This window comes from Hypanus sabinus, unplaced genomic scaffold, assembly GCF_030144855.1.
Source record: "Hypanus sabinus isolate sHypSab1 unplaced genomic scaffold, sHypSab1.hap1 scaffold_723, whole genome shotgun sequence".
Taxonomy (NCBI): Eukaryota; Metazoa; Chordata; class Chondrichthyes; order Myliobatiformes; family Dasyatidae; genus Hypanus; species Hypanus sabinus.
Window position 1 is genome coordinate 1 of NW_026781574.1, and position 26015 is coordinate 26015.

Consider the following 26015-nt stretch of genomic DNA (forward strand, 5'->3'; position numbering starts at 1 on the left):
ATGAATAGGCTGTTTCCATTGAGAGTAGGGGAGATTCAAACGAGAGGACATGATTTGAGAGTTAGGGGGCAGAAGTTTAAGGGGGTATTTCTTTACTCGGAGAGTGATAGCTGTGTGGAATGAGCTTCCTGTAGAAGTAGTAGAGGCCAGTTCAGTTGTGTCATTTAAGGTAAAATTGGATAGGTATATGGACAGGAAAGGAGTGGAGGGTTATGGGCTGAGTGCGGGTAGGTGGGACTAGGTGAGATTAAGAGTTTGGCACGGACTAGGAGGGCCGAGACGGCCTGTTTCCGTGCTGTGATTGTTATACGGTTATAGTCCATTTCGTCACTCTTTATACACCTTTAGGTATCCGCTTGGATGTTATTGGCTAGCACCCCAATCCTCAACCCCCAGCACATGCCAATCTCAGAACTTCCCAACTCTTTGCAATCCTTCGTCGCACCTCTCCACATCCCAGCCCATCCTATCCCAATAATCCTCATCTCAATCCTTGAGCTTCCCAACTTATCCCAACACTTCCCATCCCATTACCAATAGCGAACCCCTTCCTATCCCAATGGCCCTCATCCCGATCTCCAAAATTTATCGCACCCCTCCCAATCCCAACCTCAGTATCTCACCACTTCCTATCCCAATATTCCTCATCTCAATTCCTTAACTTCTCAACTCATCCCAACCACGGTATCCTAACTCGCCATCTCAAAAACAATATCCCACCTCATGACCTAAGTATTCCCCACCCAATCACCAACCCCGGTATTCCGCCATTTCCCATCACGAGGCACCTCCCTGTTCTCACCGTGGTTCGCTCCAGGCAGTGCAGGAGGTGGTGATGCTGTTGCTCAAAGATAGAGATCTTACGAGCCAGGAGAGCGTGTGTGTCTGAGTCCAGGTCCTGGGGCACAGACAGAGCGTCGGGGAGGAGAGAGTGAGGGGTGGTAGAGACAGACAGACGAAGGAAGGCGAGAGGGAGAAGTGAGAGGCTGTTATCTTCAAGTACTAAGGTCCAGCCCCTTCGTTCCGGCTCCCAGCACTGGATCCCCACCCATCCAAGAGATTCCTCACATTGCATCTGTTTCCAATCAGGCCCCTGAGACACAGACGGCGGAGGCTCTGTGAGGAAAAAACCTGAACAGACCTCACACTCTGTCCATGCCTCTCTAATATCCCTTTTCCCCAGAGCCCCACCCTACCCTGTAAACCTCCCCGACTCCATGACTTTAAACGCCCCGTCTCTTTCAGCACATTCCTCCCTGCACCCTTCCCGATCTCCGTGACCCCATCCCTGCCCATCTCCGTGACCCCTTCACTCTCCTACACCCCTCCCCATCCGTGACCCCCCTTGCCCTACATCCTCCCGTGGCCTCCCTCCCCTACTCCCGATCTCTGTGATCCCCTACACCCCTCCCTTCTCCTCGAAAGGCAGTAGGCAACACATAATGACTGTGATTTTTCTCATGGAATATTTACCGGATTCAGCCCTCCGTTTTCCTTGTACTTCAGGTAGGCGTTAGTGGTCCCTGATTTAGCGAGACGGATTCTGGCGAGCCGGAGTTTCTGTGGGGAAATGACGGGTGAGTCGTGAGGCAAGAGTGGGATGCGGTGGGGGTCGATCAGCTGAGATGAACTCAGGAACTCAGGGACAATGAGGAAGTCCTACAGACAAGTAACACTCCCGGAGTCAGACACAGAGTGAATCTCCCTCCACACCGTCCCATCACACAATCCCGGGTTCAGACACAGAGTGAATCTCTCTCCACACCGTCCCATCACACATTCCCGGGGTCAGACACAGAGTGAATCTCCCTCCACACCGTCCCATCACACACTCCCGGGGTCAGACACAGAGTGAATCTCCCTCCACACCGTCCCATCACACACTCCCGGGTTCAGACAGAGTGAATCTCCCTCCACACCGTCCCATCACACACTCCCGGGGTCAGACGCAAGAGTGAAGCTCACTCCACTCCGTCCCATCACACATTCCCGGGGTCAGACACAGAGTGAATCTCCCTCCACACCGTCCCATCACACACTCCCGGGTTCAGACACAGACTGAAACTCCCTCCACACCGTCCCATCACACACTCCCGTGGTCAGACACAGAGTGAATCAGACATGGAGTGTGTGAGGCTGCAGCCTTTTTTTGCATATTTGCGTGGGCTGCTTCTCGCCTTCTGGCTGCATTTTAGTCCCACCCTGTTTATATATGGTCATCCAGTAAGGAAGGGGGCATGGAGGGATGAGGATGTCCCAGTCAACTTGCTCCTGGGGCTGGCGAAATCCGCCATCCGTGGGTCTTGGAAACGGGTGGCGGGAGGATCTCCCCGGCAGACTGCCTGGCAAAGTTTAGGGGGTATGTTCGTGCCCGGGTAACTATTGAAAAAGAACACGCGCAGTCCACAGCGGCCTTGGAGGAGTTTCGAGACCGTTGGGCTCCGCGGGGTATAAATGCCATCGTGGATAGGGATGGCAACATTCTGGTGTGATGTCTATTGTCTATTTGTAGTGCAGTAATTGTGTTTGCCACTGTTTTGTATATATTGTATAGCACCGAAATTTGTAATAAAGGATTTTGTAATTAAAAAAAAGGGGTCAGTTACAGAGTGAAACTCCCTCCACATAGTCCCATGACACACTCCCGGGGTCAGACACAGAGTGGATCTCCCTCCACACCATCCCATCACACACTCCCGGGGTCAGACACAGAGTGAATCTCCCTCCACACTGTCCCATCACACACTCCCAGGGATCAGACACAGAATGGATCTCCCTCCACACCATCCCATCACACACTCCCGGGGTCAGACACAGAGTGAATCTCCCTCCATACCGTCCCATCACACACTCCCAGGGATCAGACACAGAATGGATCTCCCTCCACACAGTCCCATCACACACTCCCGGGGTCAGACACAGAGTGGAGCTCCCTCCACACCGTCCCATCACACACACCCGGGGTCAGACACTGAGTGAAACTCCCTCCACACCGTCCCATCACACACTCCTGGGGTCAGACACAGAGTGAATCTCCCTCCAGACCGTCCCATCACACACTCCCAGGTCCAGACACAGAGTGAAGCTCCCTCCACACCGTCCCATCACACACCCCCGGGGTCAGACACAGAATGAAGCTCCCTCCACACCATCCCATCACACTCTCCCGAGGTCAGACACAGAGTGAAATTCCCTCCACACTGTCCCATCACACACTCTCGGGGTCAGTCACAGATTGAAATTTCCTCCACACTGTCCCATCACACACTCCCGGGGTCAGACACAGAGTGAAACTCCCTCCACACCGTCCCATCACACACTCCCGGGGTCAGACACAGCGTGAATCTCCCTCCACACCGTCCCATCACACACTCCTGGGGTCAGACACAGAGTGAAGCTCCCTCCACTCCGTCCCATCACACACTCCCAGGGTCAGACACAGAGTGAATCTCCCTCCACACCGTCCCATCACACTCTCCCGGGGTCAGACACAGAGTGAATCTCCCTCCACACCGTCCCATCACACACTCCCGGGGTCAGACACAGAGTGAATCTCCCTCCACACCGTCCCATCACACACTCCCGGGGTCAGACTCAGGGAGAATCTTCCTCCACACCGTCCCATCACACACTCCCGGGGTCAGACACAGAGTGAATCTCCCTCCACACCGTCCCATCACACACTCCCGGGGTCAGACACAGAGTGAATCTCCCTCCACACCGTCCCATCACACTCTCCCGCGGTCAGACACAGAGTGAATCTCCCTCCACACCGTCCCATCACACACTCCCGGGATCAGACACACAGTGAATCACCCTCCACACCGTCCCATCACACACTCCCGGGATCAGACACAGAGTGAATCACCCTCCACACCGTCCCATCACACACTCCCGGGGTCAGACACAGAGTGAATCTCCCTCCACTCCGTCCCATCACACATTCCCGGGGTCAGACACAGAGTGAATTTCCCTCAACACCGTCCCATCACACACTCCCGGGGTCAGACACCGAATGAAACTCCTCCACTCCATCCCATCACACACTCCCAGGGTCAGACACAGAGTGAATCACCCTCCACACCGTCCCATCACACACTCCTGGGGTCAGACACAGAGTGAAGCTCCCTCCACTCCGTCCCATCACACACTCCCAGGGTCAGACACAGAGTGAATCTCCCTCCACACCGTCCCATCACACACTCCCGGGGTCAGACACAGAGTGAATCTCCCTCCACACCGTCCCATCACACACTCCCGGGGTCAGACACAGAGTGAATCTCCCTCCACACCGTCCCATCACACACTCCCGGGGTCAGACTCAGGGAGAATCTTCCTCCACACCGTCCCATCACACACTCCCGGGGTCAGACACAGAGTGAATCTCCCTCCACACCGTCCCATCACACACTCCCGGGGTCAGACACAGAGTGAATCTCCCTCCACACTGTCCCATCACACACTCCCGGGGTCAGACACAGAGTGAATCTCCCTCCACACTGTCCCATCACACACTCCCGGGGTCAGACACAGAGTGAATCTCCCTCCACACCGTCCCATCACACACTCCCGGGGTCAGACACAGAGTGAATCTCCCTCCACACCGTCCCATCACACACTCCCGGGGTCAGACACAGAGTGAATCTCCCTCCACACCGTCCCATCACACACTCCCGGGGTCAGACACAGAGTGAATCTCCCTCCACACTGTCCCATCACACACTCCCGGGGTCAGACACAGAGTGAATCTCCCTCCACACTGTCCCATCACACACTCCCGGGGTCAGACACAGAGTGAATCTCCCTCCACACTGTCCCATCACACACTCCCGGGGTCAGACAGAGTGAATCTCCCTCTCTCTCTGTGCTTCCAGTTCAATGTGCAGGAACACGTCCCACCTTTTGTGCCTTCATTTTATCGGCCCTCTGGTTCTGGTGGTAGATGCGGCTGAAGTTGGAGACGATGACGGGGACGGGTAGTGCGATGACCAGCACACCACTCAGTGAGCAGATGGAGCCGAAGATCTTTCCAGCAATTGTGTTGGGAACCATGTCTCCGTATCTGGAAAGTCAAAGTCTCAGGTGAAATCCAACCGCCTCTCTAACTACCAAAACTCTGTTAGCACTGCTTCTCCAGAATCAACACCTCTGCCTGTCAGTCTCTCTCTCCCTCCCTCTCCCCCTGAAACCTGATTTGGGAGAGAGAGGACAATGGGAGAGAGCTGGATGACAGAGGGGGATAGGAGAGAGGGGGTGGGCGGGAAAGAGGTAATGGGAGAGAGAGAAAATAAGATATTAAATGTGTCCGAGAGTGGGTGAGAGTGAGGATTGTACGCACCGGTCGATTCCTCAGGGAAAGATTTGTGTTAACAAGTGATCATTGACACCGCAACAGCAGTCACAAACTTGTGTGTGTGACTGCGACTGTGTGCGTCAGTGTGACTGTCTATCTCGGTGTGTTAAATAGAGTGTGTGTGACTGCAACTGTGTGTCAGTGTGTTTGTCTATCTCGGTGTGCTAGATTGTGTGTGTGTGTGTGACAGCAAATGTGTGTCAGGGTGTCTGACTATCTCACTGTGTTAGATTGTGTGTGTGTGACTGCAACTGTCTGTCAGTGTGTCTCTCTATCTCGGTGTGTTAGATTGTGAGTGTGTGACTGCAATTCTGTGTGTCAGTGTGTCTGTCTATTTCGGTGTGTTAGTTTGTGTGTGTGTGACTGCGACTGTGTGTCAATCTGTCTGTCTATCTCAGTGTGTTAGATTGTGTGTGTGTGCGCGCGTGACTGCGACTGTGTCTGTCAGTGTGTCTGTCCATCTCAGTGTGTTAGATTGTGTATGTGTGATTGCGACAGTGTGTCTGTCTATCTCGGTGTGTTAGATTGTGTGTGTGACTGCGACTGTGTGTGTCAGTGTGTCTGTCTATCTATGTGTGTTTGATTGTGTGTGTGTGTGACTGCCACTGTATGTGTCAGTGTGTCTGTCTATCACAGTGTGTTAGATTGTGTGCGTGTCTGAGTATGTCTGTCTGTCTCGGTGTGTTAGATTGTGTGACTGCGACTGTGTGTGTCAGTGTGTCTGTCTATCTCAGTGAGTTAGATTGTGTGTGTGTGTGTGTGTGTGTGTGTGTGTGTGTGTGTGTGTGTGTGTGTGACTGAGACTGTGTGTGTCATTGTGTCTATCTTGGTGTGTTTGATTGTGTGTGTGTGTGACTGCGACTATATGTGTCAGTGTGTCTGTCTATCTCAGTGTGTTAGATTGTGTGTGTGTGTGTGTGTGTGTGTGTGTGCGTGAGAGACTGCGCCTGTCTGTGTCAGTGTGTCTGTCTATCTCAGTGGGTTAGATTCTGTGTGTGTGTGTGAGTATGTCTGTCTGTCTCGGTGTGTTAGATTGTGTGTGTGACTGCGACTGTGTGTGTCAGTGTGTCTGTCTATCTCAGTGAGTTAGATTGTGTGTGTGTGTGTGTGTGTGACTGCGACTGTATGTTTCAGTGTGTCTGTCTATCTCAGGGTGTTAGATTGTGTTTGTGTGTGTGTGAGTATATCTGTCTGTCTCAGTGTGTTAGATTGTGTATCTGACTGCGACTGTGTGTGTCACGGTGTCTGTCTATCTCAGTGTGTTAGATTGTGTGTGTGTGTGTGTGTGTGTGTGTGTGTGTGTGTGTGTGTATGTGTGTGTGTGTCTGTGTGAGACTGCGCCTGTCTGTGTCAGTGTGTCTGTCTATCTTTGTGTGTTGGATTGTGTGTGCGTGAGACTGCGACTGTTTGTGTCAGTATGTCTGTCTATCTCAGTGGGTTAGATTGTGTGTGTGAGTATGTCTGTCTGTCTCGGTGTGTTAGATTGTGTGTGTGACTGCGACTGTGTGTGTCAGTGTGTCTGTCTATCTCAGTGTGTTACATTGTGTGTGTGTGTATGTGTGTGTGTGATTGTGTCTGTCTATCTCGGTGTGTTAGATTGTGTGTGTGTGTGTGTGTGTGTGAGTGTGTCTGTCTATCTCGGTGTGTTAGATTGTGTGTGTGTGACTGCGAATGTGTGTGTCAGTGTTTCTGTCTGTCTCGGTGTGTTAGATTGTGTGTGTGACTGTGACTGTGTGTCAGTGTGTCTGTCTGTCTCGGTGTGTTAGATTGTGTGTGTGTGACTGCAACTGTGTGTCAGTGTGTCTGTCTATCTCGGTGTGGTAGATTGTGTGTGAGACTGTGACTGTCTGTGTCAGTGTGTCTCTCGGTGTATTAGATCGTGTGTGCGTCTGTGTGTGTGTGTGAGACTGCGACTGTGTGTGTCAGTGTGCCTGTCTATCTGGGTGTGTTAGTCTGTGTGTGTGTGAGTGCAACTGTGTGTGTCACTGTGTGCCTATATCGGTGTCTTAGATTGTGTGTGTGTGACTACGACTGTGTGAGTCAGTGTGTCTGTCTATCTCGTTGTGTTAGATTATATGTGTGTGACTACGTCTCTGTGTGTCAGTGTGTCTCTCAAACTCGGTGTATTAGATTGTGTGTTTGTGTCTGTGTGTGTGTGAGACTGCGACTATGTGTGTCAGTTTGTCTGTCTATCTCAGTGTGATAGCGACTGTGTGTCAGTGTGTCTGCCTATCTCGGTGTGTTAGATTGTGTGTGTGACTGTGACTGTGTGTGTCAGTGTGTCTGTCTATCTCGGTGTGTTAGATTGTGTGTGTGACTGTGACTGTGTTTGTCAGTGTGTCAGTCTATCTTGGTGTGTTAGATTGTGTGTGTGTGTGTGACAGCGACTGTGTGTGTCAGTGTGTCTGTCTCTTTGTGTGTTTGATTGTGTGTGTGTGTGACTGCGACTGTGTGTGTCAGTGTGTCCGTGTATCTTGGTGTGTTAGATTGTGTGTGTGTGACTGCGACTGTGTGTGTCAGTGTGCCTGTCTACCTCAGTGTGTTAGATTGTGTATGTGTGATGGCAGCAGTGTGTCTGTCTATCTCGGTGTGTTAGACTGTGTGTGTCAGTGTGTCTGTCTGTCTCGGTGTGTTAGATTGTGTGTGTGTGTGTGTGTGTGTGTGTGTGTGTGTGTGTGTGTGTGATTGTGTCTGTCTGTGTTGGTGTGTTAGATTGTGTGTGTGTGTGTGTGCGACTGTGTGTCAGTGTGTCTGTCTATCTCAGTGTGTTAGATTGTGTGTGTATGACTGCGACAGTGTGTCTGTCTATCTCGGTGTGTCAGATTGTGTGTGTGTGTTGTGTGTGTGACTGCGACTGTGTGTGTCAGTGTGTCTGTCTATCTTTGTGTGTTTGATTGTGTGTGTGTGTGTGTGTGTGACAGCGACTGTGTGTGTCAGTGTGTCTGTCTATCTTTGTGTGTTTGATTGTGTGTGTGTGTGACTGCGACTGTGTGTGACAGTGTGTCCGTGTATCTCGGTGTGTTAGATTGTGTGTGTGTGACTGCGACTGTGTGTGTCAGTGTATCTGTCTATCTCAGTGTGTTAGATTGTGTATGTGTGATTGCAGCAGTGTGTCTGTCTATATCGGTGTGTTAGTTTGTGTGTGTGACTGTGACTGTGTGTGTCAGTGTGTCTGTCTATCTCGGTGTGTTAGATTGTGTGTGTGACTGTGACTGTGTTTGTCAGTGTGTCAGTCTATCTTGGTGTGTTAGATTGTGTGTGTGTGTGTGACTGCGACTGTGTGTGACAGTGTGTCCGTGTATCTCGGTGTGTTAGATTGTGTGTGTGTGACTGCGACTGTGTGTGTCAGTGTATCTGTCTATCTCAGTGTGTTAGATTGTGTATGTGTGATTGCAGCAGTGTGTCTGTCTATATCGGTGTGTTAGTTTGTGTGTGTGACTGTGACTGTGTGTGTCAGTGTGTCTGTCTATCTCGGTGTGTTAGATTGTGTGTGTGACTGTGACTGTGTTTGTCAGTGTGTCAGTCTATCTTGGTGTGTTAGATTGTGTGTGTGTGTGTGACAGCGACTGTGTGTGTCAGTGTGTCTGTCTATCTTTGTGTGTTTGATTGTGTGTGTGTGTGACTGCGACTGTGTGTGTCAGTGTGTCCGTGTATCTTGGTGTGTTAGATTGTGTGTGTGTGACTGCGACTGTGTGTGTCAGTGTGCCTGTCTACCTCAGTGTGTTAGATTGTGTATCTGACTGCGACTGTGTGTGTCACGGTGTCTGTCTATCTCAGTGTGTTAGATTGTGTGTGTGTGTCTGTGTGAGACTGCGCCTGTCTGTGTCAGTGTGTCTGTCTATCTTTGTGTGTTGGATTGTGTGTGTGTGTGACTGCGACTGTTTGTGTCAGTGTGTCAGTCTATCTCAGTGAGTTAGATTGTGTGTGTGTGTGTGTGACTGCGACTGTATGTGTCAGTGTGTCTGTCTATCTCAGGGTGTTAGATTGTGTTTGTGTGTGTGTGAGTAAATCTGTCTGTCTCAGTGTGTTAGATTGTGTATCTGACTGCGACTGTGTGTGTCACGGTGTCTGTCTATCTCAGTGTGTTAGATTGTGTGTGTGTGTCTGTCTATCTTTGTGTGTTGGATTGTGTGTGCGTGAGACTGCGACTGTTTGTGTCAGTGTGTCTGTCTATCTCGGTGTGTTAGATTGTGTGTGTGTGACTGCGAATGTGTGTGTCAGTGTTTCTGTCTGTCTCGGTGTGTTAGATTGTGTGTGTGTGACTGCAACTGTGTGTCAGTGTGTCTGTCTATCGGTGTGGTAGATTGTGTGTGAGACTGTGACTGTCTGTGTCAGTGTGTCTCTCGGTGTATTAGATTGTGTGTGCGTCTGTGTGTGTGTGTGAGACTGCGACTGTGTGTGTCAGTGTGCCTGTCTATCTGGGTGTGTTAGTCTGTGTGTGTGTGAGTGCAACTGTGTGTGTCACTGTGTGCCTATATCGGTGTCTTAGATTGTGTGTGTGTGACTACGACTGTGTGAGTCAGTGTGTCTGTCTATCTCGTTGTGTTAGATTATATGTGTGTGACTACGTCTCTGTGTGTCAGTGTGTCTCTCAAACTCGGTGTATTAGATTGTGTGTTTGTGTCTGTGTGTGTGTGAGACTGCGACTATGTGTGTCAGTTTGTCTGTCTATCTCAGTGTGATAGTTTTTGTATGTGTGATTGCGACTGTGTGTCAGTGTGTCTGCCTATCTCGGTGTGTTAGATTGTGTGTGTGACTGTGACTGTGTGTGTCAGTGTGTCTGTCTATCTCGGTGTGTTAGATTGTGTGTGTGACTGTGACTGTGTTTGTCAGTGTGTCAGTCTATCTTGGTGTGTTAGATTGTGTGTGTGTGACTGCGACTGTATGTGTCAGTGTGTCTGTCTACCTCAGTGTGTTAGATTGTGTACGTGTGATTGCAGCAGTGTGTCTGTGTATCTCGGTGTGTTAGACTGTGTGTGTCAGTGTGTCTGTCTGTCTCGGTGTGTTAGATTGTGTGTGTGTGTGTGTGTGTGTGTGTGTGAGTGTGTGATTGTGTCTGTCTATCTTTGTGTGTTTGATTGTGTGTGTGTGTGTGTGACAGCGACTGTGTGTGTCAGTGTGTCTGTCTATCTTTGTGTGTTTGATTGTGTGTGTGTGTGACTGCGACTGTGTGTGACAGTGTGTCCGTGTATCTCGGTGTGTTAGATTGTGTGTGTGTGACTGCGACTGTGTGTGTCAGTGTATCTATCTATCTCAGTGTGTTAGATTGTGTATGTGTGATTGCAGCAGTGTGTCTGTCTATATCGGTGTGTTAGTTTGTGTGTGTGACTGTGACTGTGTGTGTCAGTGTGTCTGTCTATCTCGGTGTGTTAGATTGTGTGTGTGACTGTGACTGTGTTTGTCAGTGTGTCAGTCTATCTTGGTGTGTTAGATTGTGTGTGTGTGTGTGACAGCGACTGTGTGTGTCAGTGTGTCTGTCTATCTTTGTGTGTTTGATTGTGTGTGTGTGTGACAGCGACTGTGTGTGTCAGTGTGTCTGTCTATCTTTGTGTGTTGGATTGTGTGTGCGTGAGACTGCGACTGTTTGTGTCAGTGTGTCTGTCTATCTCGGTGTGTTAGATTGTGTGTGTGTGACTGCGAATGTGTGTGTCAGTGTTTCTGTCTGTCTCGGTGTGTTAGATTGTGTGTGTGTGACTGCAACTGTGTGTCAGTGTGTCTGTCTATCGGTGTGGTAGATTGTGTGTGAGACTGTGACTGTCTGTGTCAGTGTGTCTCTTGGTGTATTAGATTGTGTGTGCGTCTGTGTGTGTGTGTGAGACTGCGACTGTGTGTGTCAGTGTGCCTGTCTATCTGGGTGTGTTAGTCTGTGTGTGTGTGAGTGCAACTGTGTGTGTCACTGTGTGCCTATATCGGTGTCTTAGATTGTGTGTGTGTGACTACGACTGTGTGAGTCAGTGTGTCTGTCTATCTCGTTGTGTTAGATTATATGTGTGTGACTACGTCTCTGTGTGTCAGTGTGTCTCTCAAACTCGGTGTATTAGATTGTGTGTTTGTGTCTGTGTGTGTGTGAGACTGCGACTATGTGTGTCAGTTTGTCTGTCTATCTCAGTGTGATAGCGACTGTGTGTCAGTGTGTCTGCCTATCTCGGTGTGTTAGATTGTGTGTGTGACTGTGACTGTGTGTGTCAGTGTGTCTGTCTATCTCGGTGTGTTAGATTGTGTGTGTGACTGTGACTGTGTTTGTCAGTGTGTCAGTCTATCTTGGTGTGTTAGATTGTGTGTCTGTGTGTGACAGCGACTGTGTGTGTCAGTGTGTCTGTCTCTTTGTGTGTTTGATTGTGTGTGTGTGTGACTGCGACTGTGTGTGTCAGTGTGTCCGTGTATCTTGGTGTGTTAGATTGTGTGTGTGTGACTGCGACTGTGTGTGTCAGTGTGCCTGTCTACCTCAGTGTGTTAGATTGTGTATGTGTGATGGCAGCAGTGTGTCTGTCTATCTCGGTGTGTTAGACTGTGTGTGTCAGTGTGTCTGTCTGTCTCGGTGTGTTAGATTGTGTGTGTGTGTGTGTGTGTGTGTGTGTGTGTGTGTGTGTGATTGTGTCTGTCTGTGTTGGTGTGTTAGATTGTGTGTGTGTGTGTGTGCGACTGTGTGTCAGTGTGTCTGTCTATCTCAGTGTGTTAGATTGTGTGTGTATGACTGCGACAGTGTGTCTGTCTATCTCGGTGTGTCAGATTGTGTGTGTGTATTGTGTGTGTGACTGCGACTGTGTGTGTCAGTGTGTCTGTCTATCTTTGTGTGTTTGATTGTGTGTGTGTGTGTGTGTGTGACAGCGACTGTGTGTGTCAGTGTGTCTGTCTATCTTTGTGTGTTTGATTGTGTGTGTGTGTGACTGCGACTGTGTGTGACAGTGTGTCCGTGTATCTCGGTGTGTTAGATTGTGTGTGTGTGACTGCGACTGTGTGTGTCAGTGTATCTGTCTATCTCAGTGTGTTAGATTGTGTATGTGTGATTGCAGCAGTGTGTCTGTCTATATCGGTGTGTTAGTTTGTGTGTGTGACTGTGACTGTGTGTGTCAGTGTGTCTGTCTATCTCGGTGTGTTAGATTGTGTGTGTGACTGTGACTGTGTTTGTCAGTGTGTCAGTCTATCTTGGTGTGTTAGATTGTGTGTGTGTGTGTGACTGCGACTGTGTGTGACAGTGTGTCCGTGTATCTCGGTGTGTTAGATTGTGTGTGTGTGACTGCGACTGTGTGTGTCAGTGTATCTGTCTATCTCAGTGTGTTAGATTGTGTATGTGTGATTGCAGCAGTGTGTCTGTCTATATCGGTGTGTTAGTTTGTGTGTGTGACTGTGACTGTGTGTGTCAGTGTGTCTGTCTATCTCGGTGTGTTAGATTGTGTGTGTGACTGTGACTGTGTTTGTCAGTGTGTCAGTCTATCTTGGTGTGTTAGATTGTGTGTGTGTGTGTGACAGCGACTGTGTGTGTCAGTGTGTCTGTCTATCTTTGTGTGTTTGATTGTGTGTGTGTGTGACTGCGACTGTGTGTGTCAGTGTGTCCGTGTATCTTGGTGTGTTAGATTGTGTGAGTGTGACTGCGACTGTGTGTGTCAGTGTGCCTGTCTACCTCAGTGTGTTAGATTGTGTATCTGACTGCGACTGTGTGTGTCACGGTGTCTGTCTATCTCAGTGTGTTAGATTGTGTGTGTGTGTCTGTGTGAGACTGCGCCTGTCTGTGTCAGTGTGTCTGTCTATCTTTGTGTGTTGGATTGTGTGTGTGTGTGACTGCGACTGTTTCTGTCAGTGTGTCAGTCTATCTCAGTGAGTTAGATTGTGTGTGTGTGTGTGTGACTGCGACTGTATGTGTCAGTGTGTCTGTCTATCTCAGGGTGTTAGATTGTGTTTGTGTGTGTGAGTATATCTGTCTGTCTCAGTGTGTTAGATTGTGTATCTGACTGCGACTGTGTGTGTCACGGTGTCTGTCTATCTCAGTGTGTTAGATTGTGTGTGTGTGTCTGTCTATCTTTGTGTGTTGGATTGTGTGTGCGTGAGACTGCGACTGTTTGTGTCAGTGTGTCTGTCTATCTCGGTGTGTTAGATTGTGTGTGTGTGACTGCGAATGTGTGTGTCAGTGTTTCTGTCTGTCTCGGTGTGTTAGATTGTGTGTGTGTGACTGCAACTGTGTGTCAGTGTGTCTGTCTATCGGTGTGGTAGATTGTGTGTGAGACTGTGACTGTCTGTGTCAGTGTGTCTCTCGGTGTATTAGATTGTGTGTGCGTCTGTGTGTGTGTGTGAGACTGCGACTGTGTGTGTCAGTGTGCCTGTCTATCTGGGTGTGTTAGTCTGTGTGTGTGTGAGTGCAACTGTGTGTGTCACTGTGTGCCTATATCAGTGTCTTAGATTGTGTGTGTGTGACTACGACTGTGTGAGTCAGTGTGTCTGTCTATCTCGTTGTGTTAGATTATATGTGTGTGACTACGTCTCTGTGTGTCAGTGTGTCTCTCAAACTCGGTGTATTAGATTGTGTGTTTGTGTCTGTGTGTGTGTGAGACTGCGACTATGTGTGTCAGTTTGTCTGTCTATCTCAGTGTGATAGTTTTTGTATGTGTGATTGCGACTGTGTGTCAGTGTGTCTGCCTATCTCGGTGTGTTAGATTGTGTGTGTGACTGTGACTGTGTGTGTCAGTGTGTCTGTCTATCTCGGTGTGTTAGATTGTGTGTGTGACTGTGTTTGTCAGTGTGTCAGTCTATCTTGGTGTGTTAGATTGTGTGTGTGTGTGTGACAGCGACTGTGTGTGTCAGTGTGTCTGTCTATCTTTGTGTGTTTGATTGTGTGTGTGTGTGACTGCGACTGTGTGTGTCAGTGTGTCCATGTATCTTGGTGTGTTAGATTGTGTGTGTGTGACTGCGACTGTGTGTGTCAGTGTGCCTGCCTACCTCAGTGTGTTAGATTGTGTATGTGTGATTGCAGCAGTGTGTCTGTGTATCTCGGTGTGTTAGACTGTGTGTGTCAGTGTGTCTGTCTGTCTCGGTGTGTTCGATTGTGTGTGTGTGTGTGTGTGTGTGTGTGTGTGTGTGTGTGTGTGTGTGTGTGTGTGTGTGTGTGTGTGTGTGTGAGTGTGTGATTGTGTCTGTCTATCTTTGTGTGTTTGATTGTGTGTGTGTGTGTGTGACAGCGACTGTGTGTGTCAGTGTGTCTGTCTATCTTTGTGTGTTTGATTGTGTGTGTGTGTGACTGCGACTGTGTGTGACAGTGTGTCCGTGTATCTCGGTGTGTTAGATTGTGTGTGTGTGACTGCGACTGTGTGTGTCAGTGTATCTGTCTATCTCAGTGTGTTAGATTGTGTATGTGTGATTGCAGCAGTGTGTCTGTCTATATCGGTGTGTTAGTTTGTGTGTGTGACTGTGACTGTGTGTGTCAGTGTGTCTGTCTATCTCGGTGTGTTAGATTGTGTGTGTGACTGTGACTGTGTTTGTCAGTGTGTCAGTCTATCTTGGTGTGTTAGATTGTGTGTGTGTGTGTGACAGCGACTGTGTGTGTCAGTGTGTCTGTCTATCTTTGTGTGTTTGATTGTGTGTGTGTGACAGCGACTGTGTGTGTCAGTGTGTCTGTCTATCTTTGTGTGTTGGATTGTGTGTGCGTGAGACTGCGACTGTTTGTGTCAGTGTGTCTGTCTATCTCGGTGTGTTAGATTGTGTGTGTGTGACTGCGAATGTGTGTGTCAGTGTTTCTGTCTGTCTCGGTGTGTTAGATTGTGTGTGTGACTGCAACTGTGTGTCAGTGTGTCTGTCTATCGGTGTGGTAGATTGTGTGTGAGACTGTGACTGTCTGTGTCAGTGTGTCTCTCGGTGTATTAGATTGTGTGTGCGTCTGTGTGTGTGTGTGAGACTGCGACTGTGTGTGTCAGTGTGCCTGTCTATCTGGGTGTGTTAGTCTGTGTGTGTGTGAGTGCAACTGTGTGTGTCACTGTGTGCCTATATCGGTGTCTTAGATTGTGTGTGTGTGACTACGACTGTGTGAGTCAGTGTGTCTGTCTATCTCGTTGTGTTAGATTATATGTGTGTGACTACGTCTCTGTGTGTCAGTGTGTCTCTCAAACTCGGTGTATTAGATTGTGTGTTTGTGTCTGTGTGTGTGTGAGACTGCGACTATGTGTGTCAGTTTGTCTGTCTATCTCAGTGTGATAGCGACTGTGTGTCAGTGTGTCTGCCTATCTCGGTGTGTTAGATTGTGTGTGTGACTGTGACTGTGTGTGTCAGTGTGTCTGTCTATCTCGGTGTGTTAGATTGTGTGTGTGACTGTGACTGTGTTTGTCAGTGTGTCAGTCTATCTTGGTGTGTTAGATTGTGTGTCTGTGTGTGACAGCGACTGTGTGTGTCAGTGTGTCTGTCTCTTTGTGTGTTTGATTGTGTGTGTGTGTGACTGCGACTGTGTGTGTCAGTGTGTCCGTGTATCTTGGTGTGTTAGATTGTGTGTGTGTGACTGCGACTGTGTGTGTCAGTGTGCCTGTCTACCTCAGTGTGTTAGATTGTGTATGTGTGATGGCAGCAGTGTGTCTGTCTATCTCGGTGTGTTAGACTGTGTGTGTCAGTGTGTCTGTCTGTCTCGGTGTGTTAGATTGTGTGTGTGTGTGTGTGTGTGTGTGTGTGTGTGTGTGTGTGATTGTGTCTGTCTGTGTTGGTGTGTTAGATTGTGTGTGTGTGTGTGTGCGACTGTGTGTCAGTGTGTCTGTCTATCTCAGTGTGTTAGATTGTGTGTGTATGACTGCGACAGTGTGTCTGTCTATCTCGGTGTGTCAGATTGTGTGTGTGTATTGTGTGTGTGACTGCGACTGTGTGTGTCAGTGTGTCTGTCTATCTTTGTGTGTTTGATTGTGTGTGTGTGTGTGTGTGTGACAGCGACTGTGTGTGTCAGTGTGTCTGTCTATCTTTGTGTGTTTGATTGTGTGTGTGTGTGACTGCGACTGTGTGTGACAGTGTGTCCGTGTATCTCGGTGTGTTAGATTGTGTGTGTGTGACTGCGACTGTGTGTGTCAGTGTATCTGTCTATCTCAGTGTGTTAGATTGTGTATGTGTGATTGCAGCAGTGTGTCTGTCTATATCGGTGTGTTAGTTTGTGTGTGTGACTGTGACTGTGTGTGTCAGTGTGTCTGTCTATCTCGGTGTGTTAGATTGTGTGTGTGACTGTGACTGTGTTTGTCAGTGTGTCAGTCTATCTTGGTGTGTTAGATTGTGTGTGTGTGTGTGACTGCGACTGTGTGTGACAGTGTGTCCGTGTATCTCGGTGTGTTAGATTGTGTGTGTGTGACTGCGACTGTGTGTGTCAGTGTATCTGTCTATCTCAGTGTGTTAGATTGTGTATGTGTGATTGCAGCAGTGTGTCTGTCTATATCGGTGTGTTAGTTTGTGTGTGTGACTGTGACTGTGTGTGTCAGTGTGTCTGTCTATCTCGGTGTGTTAGATTGTGTGTGTGACTGTGACTGTGTTTGTCAGTGTGTCAGTCTATCTTGGTGTGTTAGATTGTGTGTGTGTGTGTGACAGCGACTGTGTGTGTCAGTGTGTCTGTCTATCTTTGTGTGTTTGATTGTGTGTGTGTGTGACTGCGACTGTGTGTGTCAGTGTGTCCGTGTATCTTGGTGTGTTAGATTGTGTGTGTGTGACTGCGACTGTGTGTGTCAGTGTGCCTGTCTACCTCAGTGTGTTAGATTGTGTATCTGACTGCGACTGTGTGTGTCACGGTGTCTGTCTATCTCAGTGTGTTAGATTGTGTGTGTGTGTCTGTGTGAGACTGCGCCTGTCTGTGTCAGTGTGTCTGTCTATCTTTGTGTGTTGGATTGTGTGTGTGTGTGACTGCGACTGTTTCTGTCAGTGTGTCAGTCTATCTCAGTGAGTTAGATTGTGTGTGTGTGTGTGTGACTGCGACTGTATGTGTCAGTGTGTCTGTCTATCTCAGGGTGTTAGATTGTGTTTGTGTGTGTGAGTATATCTGTCTGTCTCAGTGTGTTAGATTGTGTATCTGACTGCGACTGTGTGTGTCACGGTGTCTGTCTATCTCAGTGTGTTAGATTGTGTGTGTGTGTCTGTCTATCTTTGTGTGTTGGATTGTGTGTGCGTGAGACTGCGACTGTTTGTGTCAGTGTGTCTGTCTATCTCGGTGTGTTAGATTGTGTGTGTGTGACTGCGAATGTGTGTGTCAGTGTTTCTGTCTGTCTCGGTGTGTTAGATTGTGTGTGTGTGACTGCAACTGTGTGTCAGTGTGTCTGTCTATCGGTGTGGTAGATTGTGTGTGAGACTGTGACTGTCTGTGTCAGTGTGTCTCTCGGTGTATTAGATTGTGTGTGCGTCTGTGTGTGTGTGTGAGACTGCGACTGTGTGTGTCAGTGTGCCTGTCTATCTGGGTGTGTTAGTCTGTGTGTGTGTGAGTGCAACTGTGTGTGTCACTGTGTGCCTATATCAGTGTCTTAGATTGTGTGTGTGTGACTACGACTGTGTGAGTCAGTGTGTCTGTCTATCTCGTTGTGTTAGATTATATGTGTGTGACTACGTCTCTGTGTGTCAGTGTGTCTCTCAAACTCGGTGTATTAGATTGTGTGTTTGTGTCTGTGTGTGTGTGAGACTGCGACTATGTGTGTCAGTTTGTCTGTCTATCTCAGTGTGATAGTTTTTGTATGTGTGATTGCGACTGTGTGTCAGTGTGTCTGCCTATCTCGGTGTGTTAGATTGTGTGTGTGACTGTGACTGTGTGTGTCAGTGTGTCTGTCTATCTCGGTGTGTTAGATTGTGTGTGTGACTGTGTTTGTCAGTGTGTCAGTCTATCTTGGTGTGTTAGATTGTGTGTGTGTGTGTGACAGCGACTGTGTGTGTCAGTGTGTCTGTCTATCTTTGTGTGTTTGATTGTGTGTGTGTGTGACTGCGACTGTGTGTGTCAGTGTGTCCATGTATCTTGGTGTGTTAGATTGTGTGTGTGTGACTGCGACTGTGTGTGTCAGTGTGCCTGCCTACCTCAGTGTGTTAGATTGTGTATGTGTGATTGCAGCAGTGTGTCTGTGTATCTCGGTGTGTTAGACTGTGTGTGTCAGTGTGTCTGTCTGTCTCGGTGTGTTCGATTGTGTGTGTGTGTGTGTGTGTGTGTGTGTGTGTGTGTGTGTGTGTGTGTGTGTGTGTGTGTGTGTGTGTGTGAGTGTGTGATTGTGTCTGTCTATCTTTGTGTGTTTGATTGTGTGTGTGTGTGTGTGACAGCGACTGTGTGTGTCAGTGTGTCTGTCTATCTTTGTGTGTTTGATTGTGTGTGTGTGTGACTGCGACTGTGTGTGACAGTGTGTCCGTGTATCTCGGTGTGTTAGATTGTGTGTGTGTGACTGCGACTGTGTGTGTCAGTGTATCTGTCTATCTCAGTGTGTTAGATTGTGTATGTGTGATTGCAGCAGTGTGTCTGTCTATATCGGTGTGTTAGTTTGTGTGTGTGACTGTGACTGTGTGTGTCAGTGTGTCTGTCTATCTCGGTGTGTTAGATTGTGTGTGTGACTGTGACTGTGTTTGTCAGTGTGTCAGTCTATCTTGGTGTGTTAGATTGTGTGTGTGTGTGTGACAGCGACTGTGTGTGTCAGTGTGTCTGTCTATCTTTGTGTGTTTGATTGTGTGTGTGTGACAGCGACTGTGTGTGTCAGTGTGTCTGTCTATCTTTGTGTGTTGGATTGTGTGTGCGTGAGACTGCGACTGTTTGTGTCAGTGTGTCTGTCTATCTCGGTGTGTTAGATTGTGTGTGTGTGACTGCGAATGTGTGTGTCAGTGTTTCTGTCTGTCTCGGTGTGTTAGATTGTGTGTGTGACTGCAACTGTGTGTCAGTGTGTCTGTCTATCGGTGTGGTAGATTGTGTGTGAGACTGTGACTGTCTGTGTCAGTGTGTCTCTCGGTGTATTAGATTGTGTGTGCGTCTGTGTGTGTGTGTGAGACTGCGACTGTGTGTGTCAGTGTGCCTGTCTATCTGGGTGTGTTAGTCTGTGTGTGTGTGAGTGCAACTGTGTGTGTCACTGTGTGCCTATATCGGTGTCTTAGATTGTGTGTGTGTGACTACGACTGTGTGAGTCAGTGTGTCTGTCTATCTCGTTGTGTTAGATTATATGTGTGTGACTACGTCTCTGTGTGTCAGTGTGTCTCTCAAACTCGGGGTATTAGATTGTGTGTTTGTGTCTGTGTGTGTGTGAGACTGCGACTATGTGTGTCAGTTTGTCTGTCTATCTCAGTGTGATAGCGACTGTGTGTCAGTGTGTCTGCCTATCTCGGTGTGTTAGATTGTGTGTGTGACTGTGACTGTGTGTGTCAGTGTGTCTGTCTATCTCGGTGTGTTAGATTGTGTGTGTGACTGTGACTGTGTTTGTCAGTGTGTCAGTCTATCATGGTGTGTTAGATTGTGTGTGTGTGTGTGACAGCGACTGTGTGTGTCAGTGTGTCTGTCTATCTTTGTGTGTTTGATTGTGTGTGTGTGTGACTGCGACTGTGTGTGTCAGTGTGTCCGTGTATCTTGGTGTGTTAGATTGTGTGTGTGTGACTGCGACTGTGTGTGTCAGTGTGCCTGTCTACCTCAGTGTGTTAGATTGTGTATGTGTGATTGCAGCAGTGTGTCTGTGTATCTCGGTGTGTTAGACTGTGTGTGTCAGTGTGTCTGTCTGTCTCGGTGTGTTAGATTGTGTGTGTGTGTGTGTGTGTGATTGTGTCTGTCTGTGTTGGTGTGTTAGATTGTGTGTGTGTGTGTTCGACTGTGTGTCAGTGTGTCTGTCTATCTCAGTGTGTTAGATTGTGTGTGTATGACTGCGACAGTGTGTCTGTCTATGTCAGTGTGTCAGATTGTGTGTGTGTGTTGTGTGTGTGACTGCGACTGTGTGTGTCAGTGTGTCTGTCTATCTTTGTGTGTTTGATTGTGTGTGTGTGTGTGACAGCGACTGTGTGTGTCAGTGTGTCTGTCTATCTTTGTGTGTTTGATTGTGTGTGTGTGTGACTGCGACTGTGTGTGACAGTGTATCTGTCTATCTCAGTGTGTTAGATTGTGTATGTGTGATTGCAGCAGAGTGTCTGTCTATATCGGTGTGTTAGTTTGTGTGTGTGACTGTGACTGTGTGTGTCAGTGTGTCTGTCTATCTCGGTGTGTTAGATTGTGTGTGTGACTGTGACTGTGTTTGTCAGTGTGTCAGTCTATCTTGGTGTGTTAGATTGTGTGTGTGTGTGTGACAGCAACTGTGTGTGTCAGTGTGTCTGTCTATCTTTGTGTGTTTGATTGTGTGTGTGTGTGACTGCGACAGTGTGTGTCAGTGTGTCCGTGTATCTTGGTGTGTTAGATTGTGTGTGTGTGACTGCGACTGTGTGTGTCAGTGTGCCTGTCTACCTCAGTGTGTTAGATTGTGTATGTGTGATTGCAGCAGTGTGTCTGTCTATCTCGGTGTGTTAGACTGTGTGTGTGTGTGTGTGTGACTGCGACTGTCTATCTCAGTGTGTTAGATTGTGTGTGTCTGTGTGTGTGTGTGTGTGTGAGTGTGTGATTGTGTCTGTCTGTGTTGGTGTGTTAGGTTGTGTGTGTGTGTGCGACTGTGTGTCAGTGTGTCTGTCTATCTCAGTGTGTTAGATTGTGTGTGTATGACTGCGACAGTGTGTCTGTCTATCTCGGTGTGTCAGATTGTGTGTGTGTGTTGTGTGTGTGACTGCGACTGTGTGTGTCAGTGTGTCTGTCTATCTTTGTGTGTCTGATTGTGTGTGTGTGTGTGACAGCGACTGTGTGTGTCAGTGTGTCTGTCTATCTTTGTGTGTTTGATTGTGTGTGTGTGTGACTGCGACGCTGTGTGACAATGTATCTGTCTATCTCAGTGTGTTAGATTGTGTATGTGTGATTGCAGCAGTGTGTCTGTCTATATCGGTGTGTTAGTTTGTATGTGTGTTTGAGTATGTCTGTCTGTTTCGGTGTGTTAGATTGTGTGTGTGACTGCGACTCTGTGTGTCAGTGTGTCTGTCTATCTCAGTGTGTTAGATTATGTGTGTGTGTGTGTGTGTGTGTGAGACTGGAACTGTGTGCGTCAGTGTGTGTCTATCTTTGTGTGTTTGATTGTGTGTGTGTGTGACTGCTACTGTATGTGTCAGTGTGTCTGTCTATCACAGCGTGTTAGATTGTGTGCGTGTCTGAGTATGTCTGTCTCGGTGTGTTAGATTGTGTGTGTGACTGCGACTGTGTGTGTCAGGGTGTCTGTCTATCTCAGTGAGTTAGATTGTGTGTGTGTGTGACTGCCACTGTGTGTGTCATTGTGTCTGTCTATCTCAGTGTGTTAGATAGTGTGTGTGTGTGAGTATGTCTGTCTGTCTCGGTGTGTTAGATTGTGTGTGTGACTGCGACTGTGTGTGTCAGTCTCTCTCAGTGTGTTACATTGTGTCTGTGTGTGTGTGTATGTGTGTATGTGTGTGTGTGTTTGTGTGTGTGTGTCAGTGTGCCTGTCTATCTCGGTGTGTTAGATTGTGTGTGACTGCGACTGTATGTGTCAGTGTGTCTGTCTCGGTGTGTTAGATTGTGTGTGTGTGACTACGACTGTGTGTCATTGTGTCTGTCTATCTCGGTGTGTTAGATCATGTGTGTGTCACTGCAACTGTGTGCGTCAGTGTGTCTGTCTATATCGGTGTGTTAGATTGTGTGTGTGTGTCAGTGTCAGTGTGTGTCTATCTCAGTGTGTTGGATTGTGTGTGTGACTGTGACTGTCAGTGTTTCTGTCTCTCTCGGTGTGTTAGACTGTGTGTGTGTGACTGCGACTGTGTGTGTCAGTGTTTCTGTCTGTGTCGATGTGTTAGATTGTGTTGTGTGTGTGTGTGTGTGTGACCGCGACTGTGTGTGTCAGTGTGTCTGTCTATCTATGTGTGTTTGATTGTGTGTGTGTGTGACTGCCACTGTATGTGTCAGTGTGTCTGTCCATCACAGTGTGTTAGATTGTGTGTGTGTCTGAGTATGTCTGTCTGTCTCGGTGTGTTAGATTGTGTGACTGCGACTGTGTGTGTCAGTGTGTCTGTCTATCTCAGTGAGTTAGATTGTGTGTGTGTGTGTGTGACTGAGACTGTGTGTGTCATTGTGTCTATCTTGGTGTGTTTGATTGTGTGTGTCTGTGACTGTATGTGTCAGTGTGTCTGTCTATCTCAGTGTGTTAGATTGTGTGTGTGTGTGTGTGTGCGTGTGTGTGTGTGTGTGTGCGCGTGAGAGACTGTGCCTGTCTGTGTCAGTGTGTCTGTCTATCTCAGTGGGTTAGATTCTGTGTGTGTGTGTGAGTATGTCTGTCTGTCTCGGTGTGTTAGATTGTGTGTGTGACTGCGACTGTGTGTGTCAGTGTGTCTGTCTATCTCAGTGAGTTAGATTGTGTGTGTGTGTGTGTGTGACTGCGACTGTATGTGTCAGTGTGTCTGTCTATCTCAGGGTGTTAGATTGTGTTTGTGTGTGTGTGAGTATATCTGTCTGTCTCAGTGTGTTAGATTGTGTACCTGACTGCGACTGTGTGTGTCACGTTGTCTGTCTATCTCAGTGTGTTAGATTGTGTGTGTGTGTCTGTGTAAGACTGCGCCTGTCTGTGTCAGTGTGTCTGTCTATCTTTGTGTGTTGGATTGTGTGTGCGTGAGACTGCGACTGTTTGTGTCAGTGTGTCTGTCTATCTCGGTGTGTTAGGTTGTGTGTGTGTGACTGCGAATGTGTGTGTCAGTGTTTCTGTCTGTCTCGGTGTGTTAGATTGTGTGTGTGACTGCGACTGTGTGTCAGTGTGTCTGTCTGTCTCGGTGTGTTAGATTGTGTGTGTGTGACTGCAACTGTGTGTCCGTGTGTCTGTCTATCTTTGTGTGTTTGATTGTGTGTGTGTGTGACTGCAACTGTGTGTGTCAGTGTGTCCGTGTATCTTGGTGTGTTAGATTGTGTGTGTGTGACTGCGACTGTATGTGTCAGTGTGTCTGTCTACCTCAGTGTGTTAGATTGTGTATGTGTGATTGCAGCAGTGTGTCTGTCTATCTCGGTGTGTTAGACTGTGTGTGTCAGTGTGTCTGTCTGTCTTGGTGTGTTAGATTGTGTGTGTGTGTGTGTGTGACAGTGACTGTGTGTGTCAGTGTGTCTGTCTATCTTTGTGTGTTTGATTGTGTGTGTGTGTGTGTGACAGCGACTGTGTGTGTCAGTGTGTCTGTCTATCTTTGTGTGTTTGATTGTGTGTGTGTGTGTGACTGCGACTGTGTGTGACAGTGTGTCTGTCTATCTCAGTGTGTTAGATTGTGTGTCTGTGACTGCGACTGTGTGTGTCAGTGTGTCTGTCTATCTCAGTGTGTTAGATTGTGTGTGTATGACTGCGACAGTGTGTCTGTCTATCTCGGTGTGTCAGATTGTGTGTGTGTGTTTGTGTGACTGCGACTGTGTGTGTCAGTGTGTCTGTCTATCTTTGTGTGTCTGATTGTGTGTGTGTGTGACAGCGACTGTGTGTGTCAGTGTGTCTGTCTATCTTTGTGTGTTTGATTGTGTGTGTGTGTGACTGCGACTGTGTGTGACAGTGTATCTGCCTATCTCAGTGTGTTAGATTGTGTATGTGTGATTGCAGCAGTGTGTCTGTCTATATCGGTGTGTTAGTTTGTATGTGTGTTTGAGTATGTCTGTCTGTCTCGGTGTGTTAGATTGTGTGTGTGACTGCGACTGTGTGTGTCAGTGTGTCTGTCTATCTCAGTGTGTTAGATTATGTGTGTGTGTGTGTGTGTGTGTGTGTGTGTGAGAGACTGGAACTGTGTGCGACAGTGTGTGTCTATCTTTGTGTGTTTGATTGTGTGTGTGTGTGACTGCTACTGTATGTGTCATTGTGTCTGTCTATCACAGCGTGTTAGATTGTGTGCGTGTCTGAGTATGTCTGTCTGTCTCGGTGTGTTAGATTGTGTGTGTGACTGCGACTGTGTGTGTCAGGGTGTCTGTCTATCTCAGTGAGTTAGATTGTGTGTGTGTGTGACTGCCACTGTGTGTGTCATTGTGTCTGTCTATCTCAGTGTGTTAGATAGTGTGTGTGTGTGAGTATGTCTGTCTGTCTCGGTGTGTTAGATTGTGTGTGTGACTGCGACTGTGTGTGTCAGTGTGTCTGTCTATCTCAGTGTGTTAGATTATGTGTGTGTGTGTGTGTGTGAGACTGGAACTGTGTGCGTCAGTGTGTATCTATCTTTGTGTGTTTGATTGTGTGTGTGTGTGACTGCTACTGTATGTGTCAGTGTGTCTGTCTATCACAGCGTGTTAGATTGTGTGCGTGTCTGAGTATGTCTGTCTGTCTCGGTGTGTTAGATTGTGTGTGTGACTGCGACTGTGTGTGTCAGGGTGTCTGTCTATCTCAGTGAGTTAGATTGTGTGTGTGTGTGACTGCCACTGTGTGTGTCATTGTGTCTGTCTATCTCAGTGTGTTAGATAGTGTGTGTGTGTATGTCTGTCTGTCTCGGTGTGTTAGATTGTGTGTGACTGCGACTGTGTGTGTCAGTCTCTCTCAGTGTGTTACATTGTGTCTGTGTGTGTGTGTATGTGTGTGTGTATGTGTGTGTTTGTGTGTGTGTGTCAGTGTGCCTGTCTATCTCAGTGTGTTAGATTGTGTGTGACTGCGACTGTATGTGTCAGTGTGTCTGTCTCGGTGTGTTAGATTGTGTGTGTGTGACTACGACTGTGTGTCATTGTGTCTGTCTATCTCGGTGTGTTAGATCATGTGTGTGTCACTGCAACTGTGTGCGTCAGTGTGTCTGTCTATATCGGTGTGTTAGATTGTGTGTGTGTGTCAGTGTCAGTGTGTGTCTATCTCAGTGTGTTGGATTGTGTGTGTGACTATGACTGTCAGTGTTTCTGTCTCTCTCGGTGTGTTAGATTGTGTGTGTGTGACTGCGACTGTGTGTGTCAGTGTTTCTGTCTGTGTCGATGTGTTAGATTGTGTTGTGTGTGTGTGTGTGTGACCGCGACTGTGTGTGTCAGTGTGTCTGTCTATCTATGTGTGTTTGATTGTGTGTGTGTGTGACTGCGACTGTGTGTGTCAGTGTTTCTGTCTGTGTCGATGTGTTAGATTGTGTTGTGTGTGTGTGTGTGTGTGTGACCGCGACTGTGTGTGTCAGTGTGTCTGTCTATCTATGTGTGTTTGATTGTGTGTGTGTGTGACTGCCACTGTATGTGTCAGTGTGTCTGTCCATCACAGTGTGTTAGATTGTGTGTGTGTCTGAGTATGTCTGTCTGTCTCGGTGTGTTAGATTGTGTGACTGCGACTGTGTGTGTCAGTGTGTCTGTCTATCTCAGTGAGTTAGATTGTGTGTGTGTGTGTGTGACTGAGACTGTGTGTGTCATTGTGTCTATCTTGGTGTGTTTGATTGTGTGTGTCTGTGACTGTATGTGTCAGTGTGTCTGTCTATCTCAGTGTGTTAGATTGTGTGTGTGTGTGTGTGTGCGTGTGTGTGTGTGTGTGTGCGCGTGAGAGACTGTGCCTGTCTGTGTCAGTGTGTCTGTCTATCTCAGTGGGTTAGATTCTGTGTGTGTGTGTGAGTATGTCTGTCTGTCTCGGTGTGTTAGATTGTGTGTGTGACTGCGACTGTGTGTGTCAGTGTGTCTGTCTATCTCAGTGAGTTAGATTGTGTGTGTGTGTGTGTGTGACTGCGACTGTATGTGTCAGTGTGTCTG

The 26015-nt window shown here is 48.0% G+C and overlaps 1 protein-coding gene across 1 annotated transcript in view; it reads right to left on the reverse strand.

The window, feature by feature from the left end:
• Nucleotides 1–755: 755 nt before the first annotated feature.
• The window catches only part of LOC132389966 (potassium voltage-gated channel subfamily D member 1-like), a gene marked incomplete at its 3' end in the record, with an annotated part of 103855 nt that continues 78595 nt past the window's right edge, over nt 756–26015 (reverse strand). Inside the window, exons 3-5 of the mRNA XM_059962543.1 lie at nt 4900–5062; nt 1474–1560; nt 756–898 (exon numbers count right to left, since the gene is read on the reverse strand). Coding sequence (XP_059818526.1) covers nt 756–898; nt 1474–1560; nt 4900–5062 — 393 coding nt within the window. The remainder of the gene's footprint in view (nt 899–1473; nt 1561–4899; nt 5063–26015) is intronic.